This window comes from Protobothrops mucrosquamatus, unplaced genomic scaffold, assembly GCF_001527695.2.
Source record: "Protobothrops mucrosquamatus isolate PMUCROS unplaced genomic scaffold, P.Mucros_1.0 scaffold_280, whole genome shotgun sequence".
NCBI classification, from domain to species: Eukaryota; Metazoa; Chordata; class Lepidosauria; order Squamata; family Viperidae; genus Protobothrops; species Protobothrops mucrosquamatus.
This window is the reverse complement of record NW_015386356.1, coordinates 1,854,817-1,870,094: the sequence shown is the minus strand read 5'-3', so window position 1 is coordinate 1,870,094 and position 15,278 is coordinate 1,854,817. Positions and strand designations below refer to the sequence as shown.

At 35.2% G+C, this 15,278-nt stretch overlaps 1 protein-coding gene across 1 annotated transcript in view; it reads right to left on the bottom strand.

Annotated features, from left to right (window-relative positions):
* The window catches only part of ACSL1 (acyl-CoA synthetase long chain family member 1), a 35,892-nt gene that overhangs the window by 8,004 nt on the left and 12,610 nt on the right, over nt 1–15,278 (bottom strand). Inside the window, exons 5-14 of the mRNA XM_015831797.1 lie at nt 14,250–14,351; nt 11,746–11,845; nt 10,858–11,036; nt 10,003–10,035; nt 9,859–9,910; nt 9,077–9,150; nt 7,466–7,543; nt 3,295–3,429; nt 2,742–2,876; nt 699–794 (exon numbers count right to left, since the gene is read on the bottom strand). Coding sequence (XP_015687283.1) covers nt 699–794; nt 2,742–2,876; nt 3,295–3,429; nt 7,466–7,543; nt 9,077–9,150; nt 9,859–9,910; nt 10,003–10,035; nt 10,858–11,036; nt 11,746–11,845; nt 14,250–14,351 — 984 coding nt within the window. The remainder of the gene's footprint in view (nt 1–698; nt 795–2,741; nt 2,877–3,294; nt 3,430–7,465; nt 7,544–9,076; nt 9,151–9,858; nt 9,911–10,002; nt 10,036–10,857; nt 11,037–11,745; nt 11,846–14,249; nt 14,352–15,278) is intronic.

Sequence of the window (15,278 nt, the reverse complement as noted above, 5' to 3'; positions counted from 1 at the left end):
ATATATATATATATATATATATATATATATATATATATATATATATATATATATATCCTATGAGTAATAATTTATTTAATTAAACAATTACCTATTTTAAATTTAGAATTTTCCAAGAATGTTTGTTTAGTTTAATCATAGAAATGCCATCTAAGTCTTGACCTAACATTAATCTTGTATTTTAATACTTCAAATGGGACTTGCCTATTGACACAGGTCAAGAATAAATTATTTCTGGTCACAGACATACCAATGGTACATTACAAAACTTATAACCCTTTTAGTTGAGTTTCCTATATGTAATTCCAGTCTGAAACAGACTGCATTTATGTATGGTAACAATTCTTGAATCTTGATTTATAAGCTAATGATGATAAAATTCTCATTTATATAACTGATTTTGTATTTTAGGCAAAGGATTGTTAGATGGGCCCAATCTAAATAACTAAGAGAAGCTTCACATGTCACTTGGAGAGCCAATAATACCGTTTTTTTTTCACAATCCAGTTTTCAATACTGTTTGATATTTCATGGTCTTTAGTCCCTTCCTGTGCTCAGTTAATCATAGATGTGCTCTGTAAACAAGTTAATTCAATTCCCTAACCCTAACCGCAAGATAATAATAAAATATGACATTTGTAATGTAATGAAATGTAATGAAAATTATATTTTCCATTCTAGTTACAGTCCAAGCTCACCTGACAACCAAGAGCTGCTCTTAGGAAGGTCAATACATTTGCAGAAACAGGAGCTGCTCCTGTAATCATTAGTTTGACTTTTCCTCCCAGATTTGCCTAAGGAAAGGGGGAAAAAAACCAAACAAACCCCAAATATAGTCACTTCAACAACCACAGGGAAGCCAAAAGTCTATGGTGAGTGGCACTTGGATCATACTTGGAAGAATATTCAACAGCCCAAATCCCTTGAACTCTTTCCAAGTATGTATGTTTAAAGACAGCTTAGAGCAGTGTTTCTCAACCTTGGCAACTTGAAGAGGTATGGACTTCAACTCCCAGAATTCCCCAGCCTCTTCAAGTTGCCAAGGTTGAGAAACACTGGCTTAGAGTTACATGAATGAATAGACTATTCTTTCAAGGAGCATTTGTTTCAGTGCTTCCTTCCGGGTACATTTCGCCCTGTTACTTCATCTAAAACTAACACAGGCCATGATATTGTTAAATATTCTTTCTAAACTAGACATGTGTATTAGGAAAGACCTGGCAATCCTATACCAGGAAGAAGAAGAAGAACAGACAACCTATTCCATCTACATGATAATGAATTTTACTGTCCTAACAGGAAGGGAATCGCATTTGCATGCGATACAGAGTGCTGTATCATATCCAAATATACATAATCCATGATTAATGTTTCCTTTTCTTGGCTCTGTTTTCCTTATACAGACATTCCAGCTATACTACTCATATATAGTTGTTACATATGCTGATCATTACAGAAGCAAAACTTCTGACATGTGAAACACAGTCATCCTATGGATTGCCTCATGCAGTGTCATATAGGACAACCTGGAAGCCTTTGCTTTGAGTGGCTCAGATAATTAAAAACGAATACTATGGGTTCAGAACAAAGGTAATTTTTCAGATTTTTTAAAAATATGTAACATCTAAATTAAGAAAAGAGCTATGGATCTGCATAAAAGACCCTTAATTACCTTACTTCATTAGACTGGGTGAAATTAGAATCACTAGTTTACAAGCACCAGCAGTTACACACGTGTTGAGTCACTATGTCAAAGATGCCAAGGTTAAACTGCCATTTCTGGCTCTGTGAGACGGTACTGCCTATTAGAATGATCTCACACACCAAACATACTTGGCCACTGGAAATCTACTTTGAGTCTTCTACAGGCAAATAAAGATTTTTCTACAAAAATGTATTCCAATATTCACTTCCTTCAGCCACAATCTAAATTCAAACAATTTTGAAGAATTATACTACAGATAGTCCTTGATGTACGACCACAACTGAGCCCAAAATTTCCATTGCTAAGGAAGACAGTTGGTAAGTGAGTTTTGTCCCACTTTGCAACCTTTCTTGCCAAAGTTGTTAAGTGAATCACTGCAGTTGTTAAGTTAGTAACACAGCTTTTAAGAATGAATCTGGCTTTCCCATTGACTTTGCTTGTCAAAAGGTCACAAAAGGTGATCACGTGATGCTGGAACAGTGCAACTGTCATAAATACATGCCAGTTGCCAAGCACCTAAATTGTGATCATGTGTCCATGGGGATGCTGCAATGGTCATAACTGTGAAAACCAGTCATTATTCACTTTTTTCAGTGTCGTTGTACCTTTAAATGCTCACTAAACAAATGATTGCAAGTCAAGGACTACCTGTATGTTATGTTAGCTGAATTATTATGTTATATGAAAAGGATATAATCAAATAGGTAAGTGTGCAATCTACATGTAAAGAATCCTAGATTCAGTTCTTATTACCTCCATATAAGATTAAATAAGAGATATCTTAGCAAGCATACACTGGTCTATCATAAAGGTTCATGGGAGCTACTAGCCAACCACATCTGGAGGACAATACATTGCTCTCTAAAAGAAAATCTCCATCTGAAACTTAGCAATAGAAAACATGCTAATCTGGATGGATCAATGATTTAATAAACAATAGTCCTAAATTCATACCCACAAAGTGTTTTAAAAAATATTGGAATCAAGAACTTCCAGAGAACAAGTCGACTGTCAAAATCATCAGCAATCAGGTTACCTGTACTTTGCGGAAAATTATTTTATCCCATAGGCTGTTATTTCTAATAATCCCACTTCTAAGTTCTGCCTCTTTCCTCTTGGAAGCAAAATCCAATATCCACCGCTTAAGTGAGGTGTTTGCTTGTTGAAAGATCTGCAAAAGAGCACAATTTTCCTCAAGATGCAAATAAATGATTATATTTTTCACTATCTTATGCCATTACCATTAATTGAACAAATGCCTGAGGGCTCATGCTTTCTATTTTCCACTGCTAATCACTGGAGTCATTATAATCCTTTGGTGAAGCCCCACTCTTCATCCCCTCTACCTTAAGCTGCAGTAGACATAATTTTGTAGTTAGATGCAAATGCAAATAACACCTGGGAAAGATCTTAAAGCTGCTGCAACATTGAGTGACTGCTGCTGTGGTTTCACCTCCTAGATACAAATGTGAGCTTTGCTTTTATGAGTCAAAATATGCTCTATTTGCTACCATTAGATTCCCAAAGCATAAAAAGTGATGTAATGGAAAGCAAGGGTGCTTATTCTGTCCAGTTTCACAAAGACTTACTTTATCAAACATTCTGTTCAACAATCTCGGCACCACAGGGAACACTGTAGGCTGCAAAGCTTTTAAGTCATCCATGAGTAGCCTGATGTCTCCCTGGAAAAATCCAATCCGAGCCCCATGGCAAAGAATCACACACTAAGGACAAGAGAGAAAGAGAGAATCCAAAATAAACCAAGGCAAATAAAATTTGATTGGCTTATTTTTTTTAAAAAAAGACCAGAAATTAATTTATTTTATCACTGCAGTCCAAGTTATCAGCATTCCCTTTTGTACCACATATTAGCACAATCTGTTTTATACTGGTAGTTAGGGAGCACACAAACAAAGCTTTTGTTCTCCAGCCACTTTGACATATTCTTGAAATTATATTTGCCTATTAGTAGTATTATTTAAATTTAGACTGCCTGATTCCATGACTTTTATTTCTGATCCTACTGCATTTTTCCAGTTCATTAGCTTCCACCCTTACAACTGGCTTTTTTCTAGTTACAGAAAATTTACTAGGAGGCAAAGCTGAACAATGCCTTTTAATTGATTTTGATATAAGCTATCCATCTAGCAGCACATTATTTCCTTAGTAGGTGACTTTTTTTAAGTCACTCCTTTTCTTAAGATACAGTGGATTTAATACACCCCTGTTAAAATGCCAGGTTTTTGAGATGTAAAAAAATCAGACCAAAATAAATCACTTCAGAATTTTTTTCAGCTTTAATATAACATGGAAGCTGTACAATTCAATTGAAAAACAAACTATATTTTTAGGAGAAATAATAATGTACAATAACATGAATGTATATGTGTGCGTACTATCTTATAAGTAGGGATGTGGCTCTGTTCAGAATTAGCTAATCACATTCAAACTGATGTTAAATAGTAGAGAGTACACACCCTGGAACACAGTGAAGACAGTCTTCACCAAGCAGAAAAAATATGGCACAATAGTGACATTACCAAGAATGGGATGTCCCTCCCAAATTGATGAAAAACAAGAAAACTGGTCCGAGAGGTTGCGAAAGAGACCTACAGCAATGTTAAAGGAGATGCAGGAATTTCTGGTAATAACAATTTTCCGTACTCTTCATATGTGGAAAAATATGTTAGTCTGATGAGATCAAAGTTGAAATTTCATGCCATAATTCCAAAAAGTATGTTCGGCTCAAAAGCAACACTGTGCATCACCAAAGGCACACTATACCCACAGTGAAGCATGGTGGCGGCAGCATTATGCTTTGGGGCTGCTTTTCTTCAGCTGCAACTGGAGCTTTGTCAAGGTGGAGGGAATTATGAACAGCTCCAAATATCAGTCAATTTTGCATAAAACCTTCAGTCCTCTGGTAAAAGGTTGAAGATGAATTCAAATTTCAACATGACTGTAACTCAAGGCATACTCCCAAATCAACAAAAGAACAGCTTCACCAGATGAAGGTCAAAGTTTTAGAATGAGCTCAGACCTGAATCCAATTGAAAATCTGTGGGGTGACCTGAAGAGCCCTTGGAGATCTTTTGCAAGGAAGAGTGGGCAAAGATTCCCAAGGCAAGATGTGCCAAGTTGATCGGCTTCTACCCAAAAGACTGACTGCTGTCATCAAATCAAAAGGTGCTTCAACAAAGTATTAGTTTAAGGGAGTACACACTTATGCAACCATGTTATAGTACATTTTTAGTTATATTTTGCTCTGTAGGAGATTTCAGTTTGTTTTTCAACTGAACTGTACAGTTTATATGTTATATTAAAGATGGAAAAATTCTGATTTATCTTGATCTGATTTTTTTAAATCTCAAAAAACTGGCATTTTAACCAAGGTGTGTAGACTTTTTATATTCACTCTACTTGTAACTTCAAGCATACCACCTTAACTGTCTTCATCCCAGAAGCAGCTAATCACCTGCTTGGTTAGCTAATACTATGTTTATAGATAACACCATATTTATAACCGTATCATTTCTTCCTCCTGCAGAATATGGAGGAATAATAATCTTTAGCTCAGAGAGCTAAAATAAAACTAAGACTACAATTTGAAACTGGCAGGTAATGATCGTCCCCTGATTTGTAATGAAGTTTCTGTTTCTGTTTAAAACATTTGAGAAATAGATTAAGGACATCAGACATTTCATAAACCTCAGCCAGGGTGGCAAATAATCAGAATTCTGAATGCTGTAGGCAATTATCTGAAGTCATTAGTGGCTTATCCCTGGTATCTATATCTCCTGAGCAGGCTTCATTTTATTTTAAGTAATAATAGCTCCACTGTGTTTTAGCCAATTTCAAGACAGGAAAGCAATATATGTTACAGCAATCACTATGGAGAGAGCATTCTGAAGAGAGAGAAGTTCCCTGAGGATGGGCTCCAGTCCGAATCCAAAAACGTGGAAGAATAAACCTCTGGTCCTGATGACTGACTCAGATTGGATCCTGCAACGTTATCCTGGGACACATATTTGACTTAATTACTGGTGAATAAGCCTAGAATTTTATGTGCCAGCTTATGGAGTTAGCATAAGGTGTAAGGTTAGCATAAGAGTATTTTATGTTCAGTGAAACCTGTATGTAAATACCCCTTAGTCATTCAGACTTAAAATTATTTTTCAGTTTGTAGTTATCTACATAAGAAAAATGAGATTACTCAGATATTATTTTTCAAACATAATTCTAAATCCAATAGGACTAAAAAGGAATTATAGGCAATTATGACAGAATTAAAAAGCCTACACAGACAATATATTTACAAATTAAAACACTTTCAGTGCACACAGAACACAATAGAGAAAACAGTGTACAATATAAAGCTGAGACTATACTTTTCTTCAGCTGCGACAAAACCATAAGCATTAGCAATAAATACAAACATCCTCCAGGTTTTGTATGTTCATCTTGGTCTCCCTATGCTAGTGGAAAAAGTTTTAAATGGCAGCATGGCTGGGTGTAAAGAATAAAGGATGATGACCTTGACAGAGATATGCAAAATATATTGCCTAAGAAAAAGAGGCTGAAACATTTTGTAAGTCCAGAGCAAGGAGATAAAATTCAGAATTTTAGATTACATTCAAAAGCAGTTCAGACCTCCCTAATTAATTGAACTACAAGGAGGATATACTCTAGTACAGACTTGTTATTATAGCCAATCTCAATAAAAGTAATTGTCCTGTGGAGTTGACTTACTGGTCTGAGTTATCTTGTGGGACTTATGCTGAGCTCATGTACTGCAACTATAGCAATTATAATGATTGGGGTAAGCATCATAACCCAAATCATGCACAAATCATGAAGTGAACCCTATCTATAACTATCACTGAATATAATTACAAGCTGAAATAACACTACAGAGTCACTGAATTTTTCACTACCGCAAAGAAGGTTGGGCTGAAGAACATGGAGTGTGGAAGTGTTTTACTGCCAACCCTCTTTACCTGCAATCTGTAACATATTACAAGGATTCACACTTGTTATAAATTAACAGAAATACTTTTAACTGAGGCCTGTTTGCCAAAAGCTCCCTAGACTTGCAAGATAAACAGATATTCATTAACAGAGTATGTTGCCAATTTAACATTTGGCATGTTATTCATTAATATATATATTAGACATGTTTATATTTATTTCTTCTTCCTTTGGGATGTCAAGGTAGCACACAATGATATCACATCTTTCCTGATTCACTATCAGATTTAAAAGGTTCTAGCTCTAAGTTCCTATGTATTGTTGGGGCAACTATAATTCCTAACCAATGATCATACTGACAGAGAACTATTCCTATTTTTTTACATTTATACCTTACCTTTCCTGCAGGAGCTAAAGAGAGCATGCATAAAATGTTCTTCAGCACATTTATCCATAGCTCTATAAAATGGTTGGGCTAAGAAAGAGCAATTATTCCTTAGTCACTCATTCAACTTCAGAAAATGGATTTGGATTTAATGGGAATTTTATATTTCCAATTTTATTTGGAGAACTAACATTAAGAACAGCTGGTTAAATCATGTGAGTCTAAGACAGATTTACCTGTTGTAAGTAGGCCAGCATACTGTATATTGTTTTACTTACCTGGACTATTCTTTCAAACATATGTGCAAGAGGCAAAAATGAAATATGTGTGTCACTGGGACTTGTCATATATCCACTCTGCAAAAGACAAAACTACTTAAAACTGACATTAAAAATACAGATGCCTACCTCAACAATTCTTTCAAACATGTGAGCCAGGGGTAAAAAGGAGATTAAGGTGTCTTCAGGACACGGAAATACTGCTTTCTGTAATCAGAAGCACCAGAAAGTAGAAGGGAAAAAGAAACCAATTACACAAGAATATTTTTTAAAAGAAAAGGCTACCATATCCAAGCCAAGCTAAACAGAATCAATATACATGATCACCAAAGCCATTAGAAAGAATGGGAAATAAGACCAGATTAGTCCATTAAGCCACTCAGAGTAATGTTCTGTGTTTTCTACAATTACATGGCCATGAAAATCCAACCTAAGCCAACTATTAAGATTAAAGAGATGTTGCAGAAACGTATTAAGTCAATGCATTATACCTCTAAATTGGAGAAGCACATTTCAGCATTAATATTCTAATAAATACTAGGTATAGTTATACTTATTACACTATGATTATGCTTATATTTATATCTCATATTCAAGATGAATATGCAACGTATGTGCTTCTCTTTTATAGATAATGAACTGACTGTTTAGATTACAACATCTTTTGCTTCAAGATCAAAGATCTTATCATATAGGGCATGAAGCATTTAGTACCTAAATCTTTATGTGGATGGTCCTCCTGATACACTCGGATGTGGTTTGGAATTTTAGAAGCTAGACCCTGAAATGTGGGAGGATACTGGATTGTAAAAGACTGGTTAAGAAACTTCAAACTGTTCTTTGATTATCATTTTAGAAAAATCAATTTGGCTTCAGAGTTGCAAACAAGATAAAATCAGCAAGAATTTAAGCACATGAAGATAGGCAATCCACATAATTCATCAAAGTATGATCTATGTGCAGAAAAGATCAGATAACATCAGACACCAGAAACAATAAAACATGGCTTCCAGAAAGCAGAATTTTTGTGTTGAACTGCAAATCAAGCCTGTTTAGCTCAACTCCCATTCATTGGTTACATAAAATTTGTATACTTTCTTATACGAAAATCAAGAGATGTTTATAACATGCTAAGTTGTCCTTTTTTCGAAGAATTTCCTATTGGTTTTAACTTTTAAACCTCCCACCCCATGCTAGGAAGAAGATAGTTAAGCAAGCAAACCAAAACAGTCTAAATTTCATTTGCTTTCATGTTAGGCAAGCTATTCTAAGTACCTCCTTACTTCACTTAGTAATGCTGAAATTCTAACATCTCAGCTTTTTGTAAACATTACTGAAATACCACATTAAACACCAGAACATCTAGTACAATAGAAATATCAAGTTTTTAAAGGATATCAACAGGTATTTACTGTATGTATTATATATTCTATCTCATTTTTAATTTAAGTCAATCTCTTGGATAGGAAACATTATAAAACCTAGCAGTCCCACTGGTACTGATCTAACATATAAAGATTTCATTTTAAAACAACAGCACTAATAAAATGAAACATACAGATTTTTTTTCTAAACTTAACTGCAGAATTAGAAGTGAAAGCTGCAGTTTTGGTCTCCAATAAACTGATCACATCAGTTGCTAAAACTGAGATAAATTTACTTCTGCAAAAGATGGATTACTTCTTTTCCAAGTGAGTTACAGTCCAAAGTCTCAAAAAAATCCAAATCAGCAACTTTTACCTCTGTTGCTTTCACAAATGCAGACATATTGCTCACTACATTTCGATGAGTAATCATGGCTCCCTTAGGACATCCTGTGAGAAAAAGTAAAGATTTGAAATTTCTAAATGGACTCGTGAGAATTCTTGTACGTGGTCCTTGATTTATAACCATTCATTTAAAGTTACAGTGGCATTAAAAAAAGTGACTTATAACCAATCCTCACACTTACAACCATCACAGCCTCCCCATAGTCATGTGATCAAAACTTGGGTGCTTGGCAACCGTCATGTATTTAAGATGGTTGCAGATCCCAAAGTCATGAGATCGCCATTTGTGACTTTCCCAACCAGCTTCCGACAAGAAAAATCAAGGGGGGAAGCCAAATTTACTTAATTAACATGTGATTCTCTTAACAACTGTAGTGATTCACTTAACAACTATGGCAAAATGGTCATACAACTGGGTGCGATTCACTTAATAACAGCCTTGGTTAGCAACAGAAATTATGATCACAATTGTGGTTGTAAGTCGAGGACTACCTGTACATGTAAGCAAGAGCTTAAAAACATTATGTAATGAATCCATAATGTTTTATAGCTGTTACAATTATAAAATCAATTTTATAATAATAAAATGCTTCTTCTACATTATATGGTATTACAGGGATCTCCAAATATGAAGGCATGTTTAGAATGTAGTGGTATCTACAGCAATACTGACAGTCTACTTTAGCATTTCAGCTGTTAAAAACAACTTTATCATTCTTTTTGTTTCCAATATCAATTCCAAGACAGGCATACCTGTAGTTCCACTGGTGAAACAGATTACAGCTAGATCTTCTGTTTGTGGAAGCTAAAAAGAGAGAGAAAAATCCCTAGTATCCTTCTTTTTAAATCAGCATAGTAAAATAGCCATTATGTATAGAGAAGCTATATGGTACTTACAACAGGTTTGTGTTTGTGGGCTCTTCCTAATGCCTTTGGGGAAAAAAAGCAAATTAGATAGGAGCTAAAATCACCTTCATGATTCCCAAACCTTTCATGTATATTGTTTCAAAAGTTGCACTGAATTTTGTTTAGACAAGTAGGCACTGCTTGATGGTAGAGAATACAGTTTAAAAACTTTTAAACTCCTAATTCTTAATTCATAAAATTCATAATTTTACATATTCTGAGACCATTTCTCATCCTCCAAATCATCAAACTTCAAATCATAGAAATTACCCACTATATATCTAGTGACATTTAATCAATTTATTTGAATTCTTATCAAGTGTTTTTTTTTCCAAAATGGAAAGGAACTAGCATATTGGTCATACAGGGTAGTCCTCAACTTACAACAGTTCATTCAGTGACCATTCGAAATTACAATGGCACTGAATGGATTTATGACCTATAGCTGAATGTTAGGGCCACTGCACCGCCTCCGCAGATAGTGAAAAAATTTGGGTGCTTGACAATCTGCCCACCATTACAACCAATTGCCTATCTTATGCCTCATCCTGCCCCGCTGAGTCCCCACAAGATTTGGGCCTGCTTCCCACCTCATAGGGTCCCACAATCTTGGACCTTACCCCCCCATCACGCTTTGCTTCAAGGACCACCTGTTTAAATGTTAAAGGTCATCTATATGTTGTGCAATATCAAGAAAAATCCTTAGGACTTTGAGAAGTTTTTTATGTAAAGTCCAATTTACACTTTATTCAGTTGGACAGAAGATCAGTGTTTTGCAACAGCCTAAAACTTCTTGCTTTCTTATTTCAAGTTAGGATGTCTCACAATAAAATTTGTTTTATTTACCTCAATTTCTTTCATGCTGATGATATCTATACCACATTTTTTTCCACGGGCCACAAGGTCTCTGTCAAAAGGATCCATTATCACAATTGTTTTAAGGACTGATATTTCTCCTTTCTCAGTGTTATCCAGAAGTAGTTTAGCTTTCTCTGATTTATCACAGAAGACCACTGTTATATCAGCTAAATCAAAAAGAAAAAGGGGTATTAATTCAAATCTGAGTAATCAGAAATAGGTTAGATTCTATAATTAGAGAGTGGGTTACCTTGTCATACCATCCAATCAAGGTCTGTAATCAAAATCTGGAGTAATCAGCATACTGTATTTCTTTAGATCCAAATCTCTCTCTCTTTTTGCAGACTAGTATGACTTACATAATGGAATTTTATTAAAAGTGCTTCTTGTATCAAGTTATTCTAAACCAGAGACAGCCAGATTTTCTATATTGATTTACTATAGTTACTCTTAATGGTAGTAGAGACAAATCAATCCTAGTTTTATTGCTATAGCAGCTTTCAAAATAATTAGCATTACAACCTATATTATATTAGAAAGTATTACTTCACAGAAAGAGTAGTGGAAGTTTGGAACCAACTTCCAGTGGAGGTAGTGAGTCAAACTACCTCCAGTGGAGGTAGTAAGTTAAACATGCTTGGGATAAACAAATGTCTACCATTGGTCAAAAATTAATAAATATAAAAAAATAAAAATAATAAAAATAATAAATACATTTAAAAGAAAACAAGAACAAAGAAAAACTCAAAGGACAGACTTGATCGACCACTGGGTTTTTTTTCTGCTGTCAGTTTTCTATGTTTCTATATACAATGATGTTCAGACTCATCAGAGCATGAGGAGTTTGTTCAGTAAACTGAAGCTTTCAGGATCTACCTTTATTTAAAATATAAGTGATAGCATCTGCTCCAAGAGTGTCGTAGAGTGGCACAACCACCATCGAGTACGTGTAGCATCCTTGTTCAATGATAACCCACTGCAAGAGAAGCACAAAGAAATCAGGCCTTATTTGCAAAGCTTAACACTATAAGCAGTTCCGCTATGATCATATTTTCACAATGTCTTGAAAGTATTGGCTGCCCTATTTTTCAACAAAGTTTTTTTTACAAAGGCAGTATGGGAAATTCCATCCACGAAAAATATTTTTTCTACAATCATATAAAAACTTCCTTTTTTAAAAAAAGAACCAGCATAGTACATTTGGGAAAGATGCAAATGAAGCATGTTTATTATTTGCGTTTCCTAGACATATCTAAATGTCTATGGAGATTCATAGTCATCCGGGTGCTTTTTCAAGAGGCAACTGGACTTTCTTGTTTTTCTTTGAAGATGTTTCATTTCTCATCCAAAAAGCTTCTTCAGCTCTGAAGCTGAAGAAGTTGCCTTTTAAAAAAGCACCTTTGGGACTTCTTAGACATATGTTTACTTATATAGTTTTTTAAAATAAATGTACTAAGCTATAAAGGATACATATAAAAATAAAAAACGTAAGAAGCATCATGCCATTGACTACCATAAGCATTCACTAGTAACCAGAAATAGGTTGGATTCTATAATGAGAGAGTGGGTTACCTTGTCATATCGTCCAATCAAGGTAAGAGTCTGGATTAATCTGCATACAGTAATCTTAGTTTGTATTTCTTTAGATCCAAATCTCTCTCTCTTTTTGCAGACTAGTATGACTTACCTAAAGGAATTTTATTAAAAGTGCTTCTTGTATCAAGCTATTCTAAACCAAACAGAGATACCCAGATTTTCTATACTGATTTACTATAGTTACTTTTAATGGTAGTAGAGACAAATCAATCCTAGTTTTATTGCTATAGCAGCTTTCAAAATAATTAGCATCATAACCTAAATTATATTAGAAAGTATTACTTCACAGGAAGTTTGGAATGACAATTATATAAAAATGGTTAAACCATCATAATAGCCAGTTGGATGACTTCCATGTCAGTCACTCTCTTTCAGCCCAACATCTCACAGTATTGTTGTGGGGAAAACAGGAATACAAATAAATAAAATCTAATCTAATAATATAAAACCTGTTCTTTCATATTTGAGCCCCAATGTCAGANCGAGTCCAACCCCCTGCTCAGGCAGGAACCCTACACCATTTCAGACAAATGGCTGTCCAGTCTCTTCTTAAAAACTTCCAGTGTTGGAGCATTCACCGCTTCTGGAGGCAGGTTGTTCCATTGGTTAATTGTTCTGTCAGGAAGTTTCTCCTTAGTTCTAAGTTGCTTCTCTCCTTGATCAGTTTCCATCCGTTGCTTCTCGTCCTGCCTTCAGGCGCCTTGGAGAATAGCTTGACTCCCTCTTCTTTGTGGTAGCCCCTGAGATATTGGAACACTGCTATCATGTCCCCCCTCGTCCTTCTCTTCGTTAAACTAGACATACCCAATTCCAGCAGCCGTTCCTTATATGCTTTAGCCTCCAGTCCCCTAATCATCTTTGTTGCTCTTCTCTGTACTCTTTCTAGAGTCTCAACATCTTTTTTACATCATGGTGACCAAAACTGGATGCAGTATTCCAAGTGTGGCATTACCAAGGCATTGTAAAGTGGTATTAACACTTCATGTGATCTTGATTCTATCCCTCTGTTAATGCAGCCTAGTACTGTGTTGGCCTTTTTGGCAGCTGCAGCACACTGCTGGCTCATATTTAGGTGATTGTCCATAGGACTCCGAGGTCCCTCTCACAGTTACTACTATTGAGCAAGGTACCCCCTATACTATACCTGTGCATTTGGTTTTTCTTGCCTAAATGTAGAACCTTACTTTTTTCACCACTGAATTTCATTTTGTTAGATAGCGCCCAATGATCAAGTCTGTCAAGATCCTTCTGTACCTTGAAGACTTAGTGAAGACTTCTTATGAAAATTAAATTCACAAATACATATGAATCATTACAAGAAAAACTTAAAAAATAAACTGAACCAGTATTTATATATGCAAAACATCTTAACTATCATAGTTAAAACTCAATTTTGTGAACTGCAATCTCAAAACTAAAGTGGCCTATCTATAACATATAATATTAAAAACAACAATAACTATCCACTGTTTCTAAAGACCTGTCAGAAATAAGAGTAATTAATTGCACTAATTTATCACTAGTTTTATACTGCCAAGATTTCTGAGGTTCAATTAAAAGCAGAACTATGGGCAACTTAGAGAAATACTACCTACGACTAGATAAGCGAAGCTGTATCTTTCAAGGGAAAGTAAAAGAATCTCAAGCATTACTAAAGCCGAGGACAGGAATCATGCCTATCAGGACAGATTCTCCACAGCTGGGAACATTTTACTGAACACAACAGCTCTATTTTTAAACTTTCTGTTTTAAAAGGATTTAGTAGACTAATGAACTTTGATTACCTCAGGTCTGTTCTGGGAGAAGATTCCTATGAACTGGTCAGGAGATGGCTTGAGGCCTCTGTTAAGAAGGGCTGAACCAACACATTCTGCTTTTTCTGCAACCTGGGTGGTGGGGATAAGGGTAAGAGGAAACACAAATGCCTGTACTAATACGGTTCAATATTTATGGTTTTGAAAGTTCCTTGTAATTTCATTCAATAATGTCGAATCCCTGAACATACTTTATAAACCTGCTAATACATTACAATAGGATGAGATTCTCATTAAGAAAGGAGATGCCTCAATGAAACGTTGATGAACAGGTGTGCAGTGTTTGGATCCCAATCATGTTTGAATTAAGTTTTGCTTTTGTGCCTTCTCTAACTGATGTTCACAAAACTGATGTTTCATTAAAGTTAAAGTTTTCCTGGTACTCCAATATTTTAGGTTATAGATAACTAGTATATTCTATCATTCACTCAGAATATTAGTTGATTAGGAACCAGTAAGGTTTAATTTATAGCAATACTGTATGAAAATGGATTTTTCCCCTTAAAAAAAAGGTATACAGTATTATCAAAAGGAAAGCCAGTTAGGTGTAGTAGTTAAAGCATCAAGCTAGAAACCAGGAGACCCTGAGTTCTCCTCCTGCCTTAGGCACAAAGCCAGCGATGTGATCTTGGGTTAGACTCTCTCAGCCCTTGGAAACAGGCAGAGACAAACCACTTCTGAAATCCTGCAGGTAGTTGTTAGGAGTCAAGGCTGACTTGAAGGCACCCAAAAATAAGTAAATAAAAACTGTCCCTTTGTTCTTATTTACAGTATAATTAATTTGTGACAAGAACTACTGCTGATTATCTTCATTTTTATCTCCATTTCTTTTTTTCTTTTCAAGCTCTCCAATTCTAGGTAGTATCTCCCCTCTCTTTTTCTTGGGGGTCTCTGAGTTCCCTCCGCTTTCCAGTTATTTTCCATAAAAGGAAAGGTCAAATTAACACTTTATTTGCTTTGATGGAATACATCTAATCTATCATTGCTTTGCAACCACAT